The sequence below is a fragment of the Lutra lutra genome, chromosome 17 (assembly GCF_902655055.1).
Source record: "Lutra lutra chromosome 17, mLutLut1.2, whole genome shotgun sequence".
NCBI lineage: Eukaryota > Metazoa > Chordata > Mammalia > Carnivora > Mustelidae > Lutra > Lutra lutra.
Genome location: NC_062294.1, coordinates 26,087,482 through 26,104,631, shown reverse-complemented (window position 1 = coordinate 26,104,631; position 17,150 = coordinate 26,087,482). Strand labels below are relative to the sequence as shown.

General features: G+C 59.1%; 1 protein-coding gene across 6 annotated transcripts in view; it reads left to right on the top strand.

Moving 5' to 3' along the window:
- The window catches only part of NDRG4 (NDRG family member 4), a 40,776-nt gene extending 24,853 nt beyond the window's left edge, over positions 1-15,923 (top strand). For 2 of the 6 annotated variants that reach the window (XM_047711361.1, XM_047711357.1), the window contains exons 4-17: positions 6,012-6,117; positions 6,338-6,458; positions 6,548-6,610; positions 6,752-6,812; positions 8,332-8,418; positions 8,523-8,579; positions 8,937-9,040; positions 9,892-9,948; positions 10,033-10,084; positions 11,025-11,072; positions 11,263-11,298; positions 11,410-11,461; positions 12,878-12,916; positions 13,758-15,923. In XM_047711361.1, the coding sequence (XP_047567317.1) occupies positions 6,012-6,117; positions 6,338-6,458; positions 6,548-6,610; positions 6,752-6,812; positions 8,332-8,418; positions 8,523-8,579; positions 8,937-9,040; positions 9,892-9,948; positions 10,033-10,084; positions 11,025-11,072; positions 11,263-11,298; positions 11,410-11,461; positions 12,878-12,916; positions 13,758-13,912 (1,038 nt within the window). In that variant the 3' untranslated portion in view covers positions 13,913-15,923. Of the gene's footprint in view, positions 1-2,818; positions 2,977-6,011; positions 6,118-6,337; positions 6,459-6,547; positions 6,611-6,751; positions 6,813-8,331; positions 8,419-8,522; positions 8,580-8,936; positions 9,041-9,891; positions 9,949-10,032; positions 10,085-11,024; positions 11,073-11,262; positions 11,299-11,409; positions 11,462-12,877; positions 12,917-13,757 lie in introns of those variants that run through there. The other 4 variants (XM_047711359.1, XM_047711356.1, XM_047711360.1 and 1 more) reach the window with 4 other exon arrangements.
- Positions 15,924-17,150: the final 1,227 nt, after the last annotated feature.

Below are 17,150 nucleotides of genomic sequence, written 5' to 3'. Positions count from 1 at the left end.
AGGCTAGACCTGGCTGACAGCAGGTGGGACCCACCAGACCAGTAGTGTTGACCGTCAGCCCCCAGAACACAGCTGGGAAGTACGAAAGGGGCCAGGGGAATCCTGGGGTCCTTTGAACCTATGCCCCATGGGCCAGGCCAAGCTGGCTGGCCAGCTGTGTTCAGGCCCGTTTGCTCCGTAAAGGACAGCAGATGTTAGAGGCTCCCGCTCCTCTATTCCACTTACACTCCCAGAGGCTACCGCCTTTTTTTGCCTTTTTTCCCCTAGAAAAGCAGCTGAGAGGATGCATGGCCCTTATCTGGGCCAAGGCCTGGCAGGAATTTTGTCCCCTTTTCATTCCTTGCCTCAATGGACCCAGCCAGTGCGGGAGGCATGACAAACAAGAGCCCAACGGACCTGGGTCCAGGGCCTGTCCCTTCCACTTGTGGGCCGTGTGACCTCCAGCACCTGTCACTACCTTATCTGCACAGTGAGGACAGAGAGCTCAGACCTCCCCAGGAAGTGATGCCCGAGACCCAGCACTCAGATCCCGAGCTCCCAGTAACTGTGGCCTCCAGAGTGTGGAGTCAGAGGCAGGCAGCCTGGGTGTGGTCCCTGCTCCTGTGTGATGTTGGGCAGGTGACAGAACCTCTCTGTGCTTCATTTTCCTCATCTGTAAAGTGGATATTAAGGAGATAAAATAAGGTGACATGTGCAAGGTGTTTGGAAGAGGCTGGCAAGTGGGAGATATGCTAATAAGCATTTGCTGCCCTTAACAATGTGACCCCAGGCCCTGAGTGCTAAGGTGCTGGAAAGCTCTGTGTTTACTAGCCAAGTGGGACAGTAAACTTCTCTGTGCTTTAGTTTTTCCATCCTTTTCCATAGCTGTGTGAGGACTCTGTGTTATCCTTGCAGCTATCTATGCAGACAGCACAGCTGTTCTCCCATTTACAGATGTGGAGGCTCAGAGAGGTTGACTGACTTGCCCAGGGTCACACAGCAGAGAAGGGGAGGAGATACAGCTGGAGCCAATGTTTGGCTGGCTAGGACATGACCCTGCCTTATCCTATCACAGTCCAGGGAAAGGACCACAGTGTGGAAAGACACACGGATTGCCCTGTTTCTCCCCTTAGGGCTTGGGCAGGCACAAAGTCAGGTCTGGAGCCCCTCATGGAGCTCTTGCCTGTTTTCACAGCACCTCTTCAGGAAGGCTGGATTCCTGTGTTACGGTTGAGCCTGAAGCACAGAGAAATTCCAAAGCCTTACCTGGGGTTACCCAGCTAGTGGGTGGGGGAGCCGGGACTTGAACTCGGGTCTGTGGTTTTGAAGCCAGTGAGCTGAGCGGAAATGGGGGCCTTGGCTGGGAGTGGGCAGTATCCAGGGTTAGCTTCTCACTGGGGACCAAGGGTGGCAGAGCCCCTCGGAGGTCAGAGGTTGGACTGGGCATAAGGCTGGTTGGGGACCACAGAAGAGCAGTGGGAGGGCAACCCTCGTCCCCTTTAAGGAGCAGGTAGGAGGAGTGAGTGAACAGGGCAAGGGCTGGGCTGTGCCAGAGTGGCCGCAGGGACCAGGGAGCATGGCCCGTCTCTAAGGGGCAGGGGGACACCCCATTCCGCACCCTCGCTGTGCCGGGAGAGTGCAGAGTACGGGGTCCCTAGAGCCGGAGGTCACAGATGGGGCAGGGAAAGTTGTTGGTGCGCCCAGGGCAGAGGACGTGGCTGGGAATAGCACACATGGCAGGTGTTGACCAGGTCACTGGATGCCCAGAGGTGGGGAGGCGACCCCCTTGCCCCAGGGCTGCCAGCCAGCGTGCAGGGCTGGCAGAGCAGGCTGGCCTGAGTGGCGCGTTCCCTCATGAAAGAGACGGAATGGGGGCACAGGCGCCCAGCACCCTCCTCTGAGTCGTTCCTGCTTCTCTCAGTCCTTGGGCTCCCTCCTATCCTCCACTCCCTGACCCATTTCCTCTCCTCTCCTCTGCCTCCTCCTTCCCAGTTTACTCTATCCAAGGGTCTCTAGCCAGCTCCCCACACAAGTCCTTGCTGCTCAGGAGGACAGGGCACGGGCCGCCCCCACCATGGGTTGGGGCGGCCCGTGAAGGGCCCCAGAACAGAGTGGACCCGGCTGCTTTGGCACGCTGACTCCTCTTCCTCTTCTCCCATGGTGGCCTCCAGCCCCTTGCTGTAGGATGCAGATAGGAGGGCAAAGCTGGTGTGTGCCCACCATGTCGCTGGTCCTGCCAATGGCCCTGTGGGCAGGCACGGGGCATACATGTGGATAGAGTGGGGGCTGCCCTAAGGGAGACCCTGGGGAGCGGAGGAAGAGCAGGCCCTGGAACAGGGTCACCACAGGTTGCCCCAGAGAGCCAGTCACTCCCCCATCCTGTCAAGGTTAAGTGATCAGACCTACCTGAGGTGGAGGCTGGGCTCCCAGCCCTCTCAGGCCTTCCCTGCTCCCCAGGGAACGGGTCAAGGGCTGTGCCATCCAGGGCATGCCTGTGTGCCCTGCCATATGTTGGGGTGTGTGTCCATGAGCGGCTCCTGAGTCCCTGACACAGGACACACCTGTATGGGGAGATTCTTGTCTCATCTTCCCGGGATCCTGCATGCGGCTGGGGGGTGGGGTGGGGTGCAGGGCCTGGGGACCAGCAAGGATGCTGTGTTGCTGGGAAGTGGGGGGAGCAGGAGGAGGAGCAGGAGCTGGGGTGAGTGAGGACTTTGGAAGCCAATGAGAGCCGGGTTCGTCTCCCGCCTGCCAATCTGGAAGCAGGGGCTGGGGAGAGCGAGTGGCTGCTCAGAAACCCCGCAGGGAGGTGGGGCGGGCCATCGGCTGGGCTCTGCATATAAATGGCCCAGGGAGCGGCACCCCATCACAGCACCGCCATCTCCCCCTCGCTCTGCCCCCTCCCTCTGGACCCTGGTGACTCAGGCCTTTGTTTGCCCTGCCTGGTAGAGGCGGATCGCCTTCTCGCTCGGCAAGATGCCGGAGTGCTGGGATGGGGTGAGTGAGGGTTCTGGGGGTGGCCAGGTGGGTAGGGAGCAAGGGACAGCCGCTGCCTCTGGTGGTGGAGCTGCTTTTGGTCGCCTCACCTTGGGCATCACGGAGGCAAGGCCGGCAGCAGGTTCTAGAGTCCCTGGTGCCCCTGGCCTGCAGCAGTGGCTAGGGGGTCAGCTGCTAGTCAGGGCCTGCGGGGAAGGGCCAAAAGCTGCAGAAAGCGGAATGAGCTGTGCGACCTGCCTGCAAGCCTGGGCACGCGCACCTCCCACTGACGTTGTGCCCTTGGCCTGGCAGGTGCCCTGCTGGCATCTGCCACGGGCCTGTGACCGCCTCAGCCCTGGGGGAGGCTCTCCTCCCTGCACGTGTCAGGGTGTCACTCTTCCTGACCCCGCAAGGGTTGTCCTGGTTGTTTGGGTGGCTGCACTGGGGTGAGAACGGAAGGACAGCCTCTAACTTCCTTCCTCCACCGCGGTCCCCAGGGAACCCCAGGGAACTTCGGTGCCAGTTTGGCTGAAGCGGGGAGGTCTGGGCCGGCTGCTATCACAGCCTTCAGGCTGAGGTCCCTGCAAGAGAGGAGACAGGAGGAGTTGCGGTGTCTTATTTAGAAGGTGGGGGAAGGCAGCACTGGAGCCATGATCCTGCTGGGGTAAGGGCCCGGGGCAGCAGTGCCCAGGGGTACTGTTCTTCCTCAAAGAGGGAGAAGCCGGGGCCCAAGTCCTCCTCCACCCCACACCCAGCCTGCCCTGCCGGGGCACAGCACCACTCCCCCTCCTCCCCCCCTCCGCTGCCCCGCACCCATGCAGCACGTCAGCGCCTACCCCAGGTGGTCGGCCCAATCGCTGATGTGGTTGATGGAATGAATCGTACTAGCTGCCTCGCTCTAGCCCCTCACCTCCACCCACACGTTGAAACCCAGCTGGGACCACCCGCCACCCCAGCTCTCAAGGTCATGAGCGAGGGGAGACGGACCCATCAAGAGAGGACGTCAGAGCCCCCGCCTCCAGGTGGGCGCCCTCCCCGCTGCAGCAAGGGAGGGGGCTCTGACGTCACCGGGAGCCAATGAGAGCGCTCGGCCCTGGGGGCTGGGGGCTCAGAGCTCATCCGGCTGCCGCCCTCGGGTCGCCCCTCAGGTGCTGCACCCCGAGGGATGACGGGGACACTAGGCTCCTGTCTGGCTGAGCTGGGTCAGAGCTCCTGGGTCGTTGGCGGGGGGTGGGTGTTCAGCCAAGTCACTGGGCTGCACGGGACCAGCCTTTGGGGGAGGAGAGCACTGTGCCTAAGTCCCGAGGCCCAGGGTCTGCTGATGGTGATGCGGGGTCACACCAGGGCTGGAAGAGGGTAGACATCCCCCACGCACAGCGACCGGCGGCAGAGGTGTGTGGGTGGACGACTGCCGCCCTGGGCCCTGACTGGCACCCCGGGGCCAGCGCTTGCCCCCCACAGAGAACCGCCCTTCACGCTGCAGGAAGCGCATTGCAGCTCTTGTGTGCATGGCGCCCCTCCTGCCCCCCACCCCCTGCTCTCCAGAGCTGAGGGAGTAGTGTGGGGGCTGGGGGACCAGGCAGCACGGGCCACCCAGCAGGGACAGGCGGCCGTGGAGAGCTGCCTGCTTGGAAATCTCTGGAGCGGAGCCTTCAGGGCATTCTCCTGGCCTCGGAGGCTGGCACCTGGCAAGGCCCAGCTTACCCCTTCTGGGCTTGACCTTGAGCAAGTCATTTCTCCTTTCCCAACCTCAGTTTTCTCCTCCAGGAGTTGGGTCCCTGTGAAAAGTAAATGAGACACACGATGGTCAGCCATCAGTGAGCAGGAAACGTTCCTTGTTTTGTTGGCCCTGAGGACAGGCCTGGGATGTGGGGAGCCTGTGGTAGCCCTGGGCCCACTTAGAGGACATCAGGTTTATTGAACAGGGCCTCATAGCAGAATTGTGGCTCCCAGGGTTTGGCCTTTGGCTGTGGGGTTGATGCTACCTTGTCATTCCCTGCTGAGACACAGGGGTCCTCTGAGCCCTGACCCAGGAAGACGAGACCCCAGGAAGCTGTCTCCTGTCTTGAATTCCCCCTTTTCCATCAGGAGCAGGAACTTGGCTTCTCTCTGAACCTAAGTGTTCTCCACGTGCAGAAGGGGAAAATGCATGCATAACATGCTTGGCACTTGGCACACATTTGGGGGTCAGTCACTCCTGCCCTTGACCTTAGCCCCACCTCCCACTCACAGGGCCAGCTCACACCCATGGTGCAGGGCAAGGCTGTTAATTCAGCTCTGACAGACCCTCCTGGAGTCTGACCATCAAGCCGCCACAAGTGACTAGTTTGCAGAGAGACCAGCCCCCAGGGCACCTCCCCGAGGCTCAAGGATGCCTGCGTACATCGGCCTCCTCCTCCAGCATCCAGCGCCTGTTCTCAAAGGACTGGCAACCCCAAGCCGCAAAATCAAGGGAGTGAACCACGAGGATCCCAGAGTGGTCACTGCAGAAGGCCTTTGGGGTTGGGTTCTAGCCACACCCTGCCAGAAGCGAGGCCTTGGGGGTCACGGGGATGGGCCTTCAAGGTGGAAGGAGAAAACGTGAGCAAGAGTCTGGAGGTGGGAGCCAGGGACAGTGTGGGTGCCGGAGGCTGGGCTTGGCCCGGGGGGTGGGGGCTGTGACTGCAGATTTCAGGTGGGGCTGTCCAGGCCATTGACCTTCAGCAGCAGCCCTGAAGGATTCTGAGTGAAGAAACACAGCGAGGGCGGGACTCAGGCTGGAGTGGCCATGCTGTCCTGGAGGGGGGCTGCAGTGATTTGGAGAGAATGAGCTTCACTGGACCCTGCAGGGCCGAGAGTGGCAGGGCCTGGGCAGTGGCAGGCCACCCCACTGGTTAGCAGGCCTCCCTGTGCACGCCAGCCATCCGGGAAGGGTGCTCCCCCCGGTCTGCTCTCCTGGGGGGCTGCCCGGGGCGAGGAGGGGGTGGTGGAAGGAGAATAAGATGCCCCCCTGCTGGGAAGTGGGGACCCCACCACAACCAGGAGTAAGGGCTGCCCCTGTGCTGTTTTCCCTCCAGGAACATGACATTGAGACACCTTATGGCCTGCTGCACGTGGTGATCCGGGGCTCTCCCAAAGGGAACCGCCCGGCCATCCTCACCTACCATGATGTGGGCCTCAATCGTAAGTGCACCCCAGCCCCATCCTGCCTGCCTCGGCCTTCCCTCCTTCCCCACAGGGCCGCCGACATCCCCACTCACGCTCAGCTCTGTTACCTTAGCCGTCTGGGCCTCGGTGTCCCTGCTGGACCACGAGGCGGATCACCTCCACCTTCCCTCCTTCTCAGGCCCGCAGGCCTCCCCACCCCTTTGCTGAGCCACAGCCGCGATGTGTGTCTTTGCAGACAAGCTGTGCTTCAACACCTTCTTCAACTTCGAGGACATGCAGGAGATCACCAAGCACTTCGTGGTGTGCCACGTGGATGCCCCCGGGCAGCAGGTGGGGGCGTCGCAGTTTCCCCAAGGGTAGGTACCAGGGAGCACTCCCCACTCCAGATCGCCCCGGCTCCGTGGTCCAGGCCACGCTCGACCCTGACCACCCGCTCCACCCGCAGGTACCAGTTCCCCTCCATGGAGCAGCTGGCCGCCATGCTCCCCAGCGTGGTGCAGCACTTCGGGTGAGTCCCACCCAGACCCTGGTCCTGGGCTGGGGGCCGGAGGCTGCCCCACGCCACCGCAGGGCCAGCAGGCACCGGCTGAGGGCAGTCACGGGCAGCGCCTCCCCTGGCCCCGGAGTGACCAGCCGTGCTCTCCGCCAGGTTCAAGTACGTGATTGGCATCGGAGTGGGAGCTGGAGCTTACGTGCTGGCCAAGTTTGCCGTGAGTCTCCCCCCTCCCACCCCCCTCCCAGGGCTGGCCTCTCCCTGCAACGCTTCAGCCACAGCCACAGGAACATTTCCTCTTTCTTCCTGCTGCTCCCCCTCCCCCTACTTCCTCTTCACTTAGAAAATCCCCCCTTTTTCTTTTTCATCCCGGGAAATTAAAAAAAAGTTATTTTTCCATACATTTCTTCAAAAGACTATAAACGGTAACTTGCATAGCCATTAGCCCAAACCCAAATATCTGCGAGCCACAAACTCTACAACAAATTGGTCTAGCCACTGAGCAAGGATTTTCCTAATCACTTACACACTAATTAGGGTAATTTTTACTCTTTTACATTTCTTTTTTTTTTTTTCAAATTTTTTTTTATTTATTTGGCAGAGATCACAAGTAGGCAGAGAGGCAGGCAGAGAGAGAGGGGGAAACAGGTTTCCTGCGGAGCAGAGAGCCCAATGTGGGGCTCCATCCCAGGACTCTGGGATCATGAACTGAGCCGAAGGCAGAGGCTTAACCCACTGAGCCACCCAGGTGCCCCATAAATGGGAGTCATTTCTTAACCAAAAATTACACTTATGTTAAGTTTGGAAGAATTATTTTTTTTTTCAAAATGTCACATTCTAGTTGTCATTCTGATATTAAAGATTTTATTTATTTGTCGGAGATGAAAGCGCACAGTCAGGGGGAGCAGCAGACTCTTGGCTGAGCAGGGACCCCATGCGGGGCTTGATCCCAACCCCAGGATCATGAACTGAGTTGAAGGCAGACGTTTAACCAACTGAGCCACCCAGGCACCCCAGTTTGGAAGGTTTAAAGGAAGTTGCATTTCAGAAACATCATGTTGAGTAGGAGCCCATAGGCTTTTCCTACCTGAAACAAAAACTTAATTTTCAGGATTCAAAACTTTTTTTCTATTTAAATATTTCTTTTTCCAAAAGAAAAGGCCATGCATTTTGAACTCCAGTGTGGATTTCGGCACTTACCACTTGTTAGCTGCCGACCGTTCCCTGTCCCCCTAGGAATACTGACAGGATAGCAGAATCCTATGTATTTCACTGCTTTCCGCTGAAGAAATCATTCAAGTCTCTTTTACATTTGAACACAACACAGGCTTTGGAAAGGTCGGTTTCCTTCTTCACTAGGGTTTTTTTCTCTGTGAAAGCAAAGAAACAAAATACTTCGTTGAAGACGTTTACTCCTCAGTTTTACATCAGCAACATAGTCAGAGACTTACTAAAAGGCGTGGAAAACAAGCCACAGACATAGATTCCAAATCAGTCAAAGAATTGTGAAAGGTTAGGGGAGGGGAAGAGGGCAGGAGGAGGACGAGCAGGGGCCGTAGGCAGGGGAGCCCAGGCAGGGGTCCTGCTGGGCCCCGAGTCATCTGTGACATCCTCTTCTCCTCGGACCCCCCCAGCCACCTGCGACATAGGCAGGGCAGGCACCTTAGAGCCCGAGCAGAAAGACAGGCTCCCTCCACACCCTCCGGCCTCCCACACCCTGTCTCCCTCTCACCTAGCTCATCTTCCCCGACCTGGTGGAGGGGCTGGTGCTGATGAACATTGACCCCAACGGCAAAGGCTGGATTGACTGGGCGGCCACCAAGGTGAGTGTGGTCCTGGTAGACAAGGGTGCTGGTGCTGACAGTGCCCTGTGGGTGGTGCGGGGGAGGGGCTGCACTCATGCGCCACCCGCCCTCCCTCCCCCCAGCTCTCTGGCCTCACCAGCACTTTACCCGACACGGTGCTATCCCACCTCTTCAGCCAGGTAAGGGGGTGGGGCCCCCGTGGGAGCTGCACTGGGGGCTGACCTGGGGGTCTTGGGAGCCTCTAGAGGGCCTGGTTCTTGCCCAGGGCTTGTACCCCCTCACAGCCAGGCAAGAGGAGGAGGTCTGCGTGGGCGTTCTGGGGCATCTGACCTGTCTCCGCTTGGCTGAGACAGATGGGGGGCTCCTCTGACTGCCAGATGGAGCCCTCCCCTCACTCCCTGAGGCACCGCCCCATCCCCCCATGGGAAGAGGGCTGCAGGCTCTGCTACTTGTGAGCCCCCTCTGAGACCCCATCCCCGTCTATCCATCTGTCCGCTCCCCTCCACACACCTCCCCCATCTGTCCCCCGGGCCCAGGAGGAGCTGGTGAACAACACAGAGCTGGTGCAGAGCTACCGGCAGCAGATCGGGAACGTGGTGAACCAGGCCAACCTGCAGCTCTTCTGGAACATGTACAACAGGTGCGGGTGGTGCGGGCTCAGCTCTGGCCCCAGGCACTGAGTGCTCGCTCTGCCAGGGCTCGGGGAAGACGGCAGGCCAGACACGTGCGCTCCCCGGTCTGCAGGAGGGCAGCTGGGTGCAGCTCTGAGAAGAGTCACTGCTGGCTCTAGTCACCCCCCTTGAAGGGCAGACAGGGAGCAGGGCTGTGGACGGACTCGGGTGCTTGGGCTCTTCCACGCCTTCTCCCGTGGGGCACCGCGGTCCCGCCAGGGGCGGCGAGGGATGCCGGCAACATCCCTGACCCCCACGGCCTGAACCTCCGGGCTGACATCTGTAGGTGGGGAGGAGGCTGGATGAAGCCCACGGTTTTCAGGCTGTGCTCCTTGGAGCCCACTGGCCTTCCCTCCTTCCTTCCTCCTACATTTATTTAACATTTATTAAGCCCCTGCTGTGTGCGTGGTGCTGGGGATACAGTGGAGAGCCAGAGGACCAGGCCCTGCCTGCCTCTCTGACCTTGGATCCGCATGCATGGGCAGTGGTACATGTTGGGGCCGTGCTTGGAGGGGGAGTGACAGCCAAATTGAGGGCCCACCTGGCATGAATTGGGGGGTCTGAGAAGTCCCATATGAGGGGACACCTGAAGACCCCCTATTTGTGCAGGCCATGTCCCTGTCTCCCTGTCTGTCAGCTGGGATCTGGGAAGCCTTTTCTATAGCTGAGACAATTCAATAACCATAAGCCCCAATTCTGGGCCCAGACGTGGACGTCGGGCCCTTTTGCCATTGTGGGACGCTGGGGTGGGGCCTGGTACACACGACCCCTGGCATCCCATCCTGAGCTGCCTGTCTCTACTCTGCCTCTCTCTCTGCAGCCGCAGAGACCTGGACATTAACCGGCCCGGAACAGTGCCCAATGCCAAGACGCTCCGGTGAGTGCCCTGCACCCCCCAGGCTGCCCCTGCCCCCTCCTCCCCCGGCCCAGGCCAGACAGCCCTTTTCCTCTGTGTCTGCAGCTGCCCAGTGATGCTGGTGGTGGGGGACAACGCACCCGCTGAGGATGGGGTGGTGAGTGAGGGACTGCGCCCTGGCTGGGGTGGGGGGGTGGGAGGCGGGAGTAAGGGCATCATTGGCCTCTGGCCGGCGGGACCAGGACCTGGATGTTGACTTCTCAGCCCACCTCCCCATCATCTTGCCATGCATCTCCACCAGGCAGGCCCACCCTTCAGGTGAGGGAGGCATGTAGATGGAGGGAGCTGGGGCCAGACCACCTGCCAGTCACCCCCTCCCTCCATCCCTCCCAGCAGTGTAGCCCTACCCCAGTCTCTGCCGACCTCAGGCCCAGAGACGGAGATCTCTTCTCTGCAGCCTGGTTCATTCACTCTGCAGTAATCCCCGAGCACGTGCATCCTGGGTCTAGCCATGGCTCCCGTTGCCTTTGGGGATCGTCACCTTCCCCACTGAAACTCTGGAAGCAGGCAGCCCAAGGCTTCATGTCCCCGTTAGCACAGAGCCCTTAGGGTCCAGGAGTACCTGGGGCTGCCCCCAGTGTACCGAAAACAAGGACACCTTCCCTGTGCCTCAGGGCCCGGAGGAATAGGGTCCAGACTGTCTGGACCCAGGCAGAGCGCGCCCCCTCCGCCTCTGCCCCATCTTTTAACGATTCTTGACCCTCCCTCATCTCACCGCCTGACCCCTGTGGGCCCTGGAGCTCTCCCAGCCACGCCCATCGAAGTGGCCCCAGCTTCCTGTAAAGACATGGCCCAGTCCCTGCCCCATTCTGGCCCTGCCAGCAGTTATGAGTGGAGTCCAAGGGTGTCGGGTCTCTCGGGGTTGGGGTGGGGGACCTCTTCCTGATCGGCAGGGGCTTGGACTTTCTGAAGGCAGCCTGCATGCCCTCCCTCACCAGTAGAGCTTCCCAGCTCTGGGACCAGAACCTGCCTTAGCAACTGGGGGTAGGGGACTCCCCAGGGCCGGGGCTGCCTTACTCTGCTGACCTTGTCCTTAGGTGGAATGCAACTCCAAGCTGGATCCGACCACCACGACCTTCCTGAAGGTGAGGCCTCCCTCCCCCGCTGGAGGCCAGCTCCCCAGCCAAGGGTCCACCCTCAGAGGGGCGTGCCTGGGGTCTCATCCGAGGCAGGAGCGGACAGTGTGTCTGCTCAGGGCAGCCTATTTAGGTATACAGGGCCTGGGCAAAGTGTGGGGTGACCCCTGCTCAGCTCACCCCCCTCTCTTCCCTGCAGATGGCAGATTCCGGGGGACTCCCCCAGGTCACACAGGTGAGACTCCTGGCCCTCCTTGCCTTATCTAGCCCGGTGCGGGAGGCTTCCCTTCCCCTCAGTCTCAGGCAGCCAGTCAAAGCATGTGACTTTCTTCTCTCTGTCCCGCAGCCAGGGAAGCTGACTGAGGCCTTCAAATACTTCCTGCAAGGCATGGGCTACAGTAAGTCAACCTCCCCGGACCCCGCCCTAGAGGCATGGAGGGGGGCAGACGGCAGAAGGTGGCTGGCACACCGTGTGGGGGTGATGGCGAGCAGTCTGCTGGCGTGTGACTTCTGTGTTCACCGGGCCTGGAGGCCGCACGTCTCCCAACACGTTCTCACCATGACTGGGGACTCCAGGTAGTCTCCACCTGAGTTGTGAGGAGGTGATCCCAGGCTGTGTCGGGCTCTCCTGTGCCCTCTGGGAGGCTTTGGGACACTCTTCTCATGGCGATGTGGGGCAGTAGGGTCTTCTTCAGGCCTGGGGGACCAGAGCCCGGGGCTGGGTCCTACCCACGAAGCCCACGTAAAGCTGAGTCCTGCACACCACCCGCTGCCCTGCCAGACCCACAGCACCTGAGAAGGGCTTTTGCCACAGGTTGGCCCATGGTATCGGGGGTGTCAGAGGGGGCTTGGGGGCTGGGGCCTGAGGAAAACATGTGGGAGAGCTAAAGGCAGCTGAACCTGGGGGCGGCACGGGTGAAGACCCCAAGGTAATAGGGGCTGTGGGGTGGCAACGGCCACCCACCTCCCCTCTGCCGACTGCCCCTTAGCAGGGATGAGATGCCCACACTGCTCAGGAGTGCCTCCAGCCCTCACGCACTCACACACACATGTGCACGCACACACCTTCTCATTTCCTTGATTCCAACCCCAACCCCCCCACCCCCCTGTATACCTGGCTCTCCTGCTGGAACTCCTCTCCCTGAATTTGTGTCTCCCCCCAGCCTTCAGCCTCTGGAGCTTGTGGAAAGACAGGGAGGGAAGACTGTGAGGGAAGGCTGGGGGCCTAGCCAGGAGTGGGCCTGCCAGCCTTTCTGGGGAGAAGTAGGGCAAAGAGAGGCCTGAGCCAACAGAGGGACACAGCAGGAGCTCTGAGGCTGGGCCTGAGCTCCAGGAGCTCCCACCGAACGTCTGTGGGATGGGTGGACGGGCCCCGCCTGGTAGGCTGGGACCTGTTCTCAGGGCCCTATGAGAAATGTCGTTGGGCAGCCCAAGAGCGGGGCAGGATGTAGGAGGTGGTGCAGGCCTCCCCCAGTCTGGGCCTGGGGAGACTGAGGCCCAGAAAAAGGGGGAGGGTGCTGCCGCTAGGGATATGGGCCCCAAAGCCCCTCTCGCCATGAGGCCCTCGGTGCCGCAGCCCAGACTAGAGAAGCGGGGGCAAGAGGAGTGTCCCCAGCGTGGCGTCCGGGCTCCCTCAGGGGCTGCTTCGGTGGGCCGGCAGGAATGGGCTTCCTGAGGCTGTGGTCCGGCCCAGCCCACTCTGTGCCTGTCCTATTGTCTCCTCTCCCTGCCCTTGTGGGGCCACGCTCTTCACCCGAGTTCTGTGTCTCCCCCACCCCCCCACCCCGCCCTTCTGGCTCTGTCTTCTCTCTTAGTTGCATACTTGAAGGACCGAAGGCTGAGTGGAGGAGCAGGTAGCCCTGTGCCCCCTCCCATGCATGGACCCCTGCCCCACAACCCCCTGCTCCTTCCTCTGTGCGGTGCTGCAGCCGGGCCTCATCTTGCTGGGCTTGGGAACTTTCTTGTGTCCTGCTTGCCTCCAAAGTCCGAAAGAGTCCTGCTTTGTCACAGATCCTGGACTCCAGTGGGTTGTGTCCCCTGTTCAGAGTGGCTGGGGTTTACAGCAGTCTGGCTTATGGGGTGCCGTGGGCCACGTGGCTTTCAGAGCTCAGGCTGTTGGAACCAGAGCCTCACAGAGCGGAAGCCCAGGCCTGGCCCTGGGAGCAGGGGCGTCCGGCCATGCCCGAGCTGGATGGATGGCCGGTTGCATTCAGGAAGGTGGAATTTGCCCTGAGAGTCTTGTTTGTGCAACTCTGAGTACAGACAGAAACTGGATTTAAGGCAGTCTGTGGTCTCTGCACCTTGTCCTCCTTGACAGAAGTAGTCATGCTCCCCTGTCCAGTCATCCTCTTGAGGGAGGCATCGTGGGAAATACGTCCATCCCTGCACCAGCTCAGGGGGCCCCAGTCCAACCACCCTGCTCTAGCCGTAGCTCTGGCCAGCTGTCATGAGATGGGTCCTGCTGGCCTCTGCGGGGGCCCCCGGTCCCCCGCCTCTTGGGCTCAGTCACTGGTGCTGGTGCTGCATGCCCCCAGCTTGACAGGGCAGATGCCAGAGCCGCGACTTGAGACGGGCCCCTGCGCCGTTGGAAGAATGGGTCTGGCTGGCCGCTTCGCTTGCGTCAATCCTTGTCCCACCCGCCGGCCCCTAGCCCTGCCTGCCTGCCCTCACGCCCGCTCCCATCTCTGTCCACAGTGCCCTCGGCCAGCATGACCCGCCTCGCCCGCTCTCGTACGGCATCTCTCACCAGTGCCAGCTCAGTGGATGGCAGCCGCCCGCAGGCCTGCACCCACTCGGAGAGCAGTGAGGGGCTGGGCCAGGTCAATCACACCATGGAGGTGTCCTGTTGAAGCCCTTGGCCCGGCAGAGACACCCACCTGCCCCCACCCGCCTCAACGTCCCACTGCCATCCTCGCGCCGGCTCGTTTTCCTTTTAGTTTATTTTTGTGAAGGCCAAGGGGAGGAAATAGGTTTACTTCTCTTTTGTTAAAAAGATGAGGGGATCCATCCTAGATGCTGCAGAACAGTCTCCAGGTGGTTTTGAGAGACTCACTCCTCCCCACCCCCAGCTCACTCACCTTGTCAACTTGGCAGACTTAGACCCCCTCTTTCAACTCCCCACAGTCAGGGCGGGGTACAGGGAGGAAGGGGATTTGCTAAGGAGAGAGTTCGAGTGCTTCTCTGGGCAGGATCCAGGATAATATCCTAGACAGAAGAAAGCACGGGATGGCCCCCTCGGGCAGGCAGTTGGAGACGGCACGTGGTTTTGAGGTGGTGTGCTGGGACAGCAGGAGCCACAGGGTCCAGCTCAGGTACTGAGGGGACAACCAGGAGGAGGCACTGGGGGGCCCTGGGAGGCAGGAATCCTGGAGCTCTGCAGGCCCCTTTCTCCCCATCTCCTCCACCAAGCACATCTGTTTCTGTCTTTTTGCACTTGTGACAATCACCTGAACCGTAGCCACAAGGGGGCGCTCCTACCAGGCAGCAGCTTCCCTGGTGCCTCTGGGCTGGCCTGGTGATGGAGGGCCAGGCAGGTAGGGTCCAAACAGGGTTTCTCTGCCCAAGGAAGACAGAACACAGAGGACCTAAAAGGCAAGAACCCCATAGACTGTCTTAGCCCAAACACTCCACCACCTCCTGGCCTTGGCCCATGTCTGAGCCAAGGCCCAGAGGTAGAAAGTTGCCTGATCCTCTGTCTCCATTGGGACCTGATTTGGGGACTGAGCTTAAATGCTGGGATAGCCCATGAGGGTTGGATGCACCCAAGAACTTCATGGTGTCTGCTTTCGGGAGCCAGTATGTGGCTGGAGGCAGTGGTGGCTGAGAGTCCTAGTTCCATGGAGGACAAGATTTTTGCCCACAGGTTCCGTGGAGGACAACTCAGTCAGCAGCAGTGTGTCCAAAACCACCAGAAACATGGTATTATCTCTGGTCCTGGTCAAGCTATGCCAGTATTTTCTGTGGACATCACTAAGAAGAGAGTTTATTTGGAGAGAAATGGTCTAAGGTAGCGAGACTTCTGCAGGCCCCCACTGCCATCTCAGGACGTCTGGAGTGGCTTGGGCTGGGGCTTACTGGGTCCTGGGGTGGGAAGTGAAGTTTCCTGAAGTGAACATGAGCCAGGCTGAGGAGAAAAGCTCTCCACACACCCTGGTCTCCTCCTTTCACCTGAAGCCCAGGACTGTGCCATACACATCCCACCTACCCACACTATCAGGGAGAATCTCCTGGCCCAGAAACCATAGCCACTGGTCTTGGAGCCTAAATCAGTTGCCACACAACCTGAAACCAGAGGTGAGAGAGCAATGAGAACTGCAGGGCTGTGGAGGGGACAGTTGCGTGTGGGGTGCTGAGGCTGAGCGGACACCTGCATCCACCTTTCCTTGGAACATATCACCCCCTTCTAGAATCTTAAGCCATTACTAGACTGCTCTAGAGCCTGGTGGAGTGTTAGTCTGTCCCCAGTTCTATTCACTCACGTGCTTCCTTTGAATATCAAATGTGACTGTTTGAAAAGCTGGTAGAATTAATCTCTCTTACTGTAGATAGCGCTGCAGACCTTGGATTTTTTTTTCCTGTGTTCTTTCAGATGAGATATCTATAAATATCTATACATTATATATATATATATATGTATATTGGGTCTTTCTGCGTGTGGTTTTCCATCAGAGGTTGTCTCTTTGGTCAAAGTGAACTTTTAAAGGAGTTATTTTCCTCTCTGTATAAAGTGAAGAACCTAATTTTGTGTATTCCAGTGGCTGATGTCATGAAACTTTGAGATGACAAAATGTAAAACAAATAAAACCCTTGTCAAAGTAGAAAGTTAACTGTGCTGGCAAACTAATAAAGAAATGAAGAAGAGTTCGAGTATGGTGACGTCAGGCCCATCACAGGAAGCTTTTGAAAAGGCAGCCTTGAGGTTGGTGCTTCTTGGGCTTAGGTGGGACTGAAAATGCAGTTCTCATCCATGTTTCTATTTCCGGTTTTTTTTTTTCTTTTCTAAAACTCTACCCCCACCTTGGGGCTTGAACTCAGGACCACCGGGTGATCAAGAGTCACCTGCTCTACCAAATGAACCAGCCAGGTGCCCCACTTATTTCCAGGTCTCCTCACATTATCTTACTAATTATTACTTTTTTTTTTTTTTAATATTTGAGAGAGACCATGAGCGGGGAAGGGGGGAGGCGGAGGGAGAAGCAGGAGCGGGGCGGGGTGGCGGGGGGTGCGGGGCTAGGCGATCCCAGGACCTTGAGAACCCGACCTCCAGCTGAAGACAGATGCTTACCTGAACTACCCAGGTGTCCCTCCAATCCTTACATTAATTCCACTGGATATATATAATCATAGTTTCACAGGTGAAGAAACAGAGCCTCAGGATAAGGGATTTGCCCTAAGAAGCAGTCAAGCTAGGAGCCGGCTTTAGCATTGCAGGACTTCAAAACCCCGCTTCATTTTCTAAACTTAACAGCATGCTACTTTCCTATGTTTAACCACCACTTCTGACTCATTAACCCAATAAACATAGCGTTCCTGCTACGTGTCAATACAGCACGTAAATAAAAATAAAACCCACCATATGCGTATGATGAAAAACAGAGGGATACGCCAGCGAGTGCGTGCAGAGGTTGTTTAGTCCCGTTCTGAGAACCCTTCCCATGCCCCTCGGAAGCGCGCACGACCTGCCCCACGGCGCCCGGGCACGCAGGCGCGCGCACCCCAGCTCTGCGCAAAGAACATCTTCGATTATCCTGGCTAACGACCAGTCCCGATGAAGAAGGCAGGCCGGCCGCCCACTTGGGTGCGCTCACAGCCGGTCACCCGGGAGGCCCTCGCGCTGGTATCCAGAAACTGAATTTTGTTCTCCGAAATGTCTCAGCTCTTGGAGACAAAGGGGAGAGAGTTGGGCCTGGCTCGGAACCAGGCTCGAGGCGATACAGGTAGACGTCCGACCGCCCGTTTCCTAAACCCAGCTGCGAACTCCCGGGCTTCAGAAGGACGTTCCCCGGAGGAGTGATTTGACCAGGTGCAACTCCCTACTCCTCCGAGTCACGGGCGAACGTCACGTGGCGTCGGGGCATAGGCCCCGCC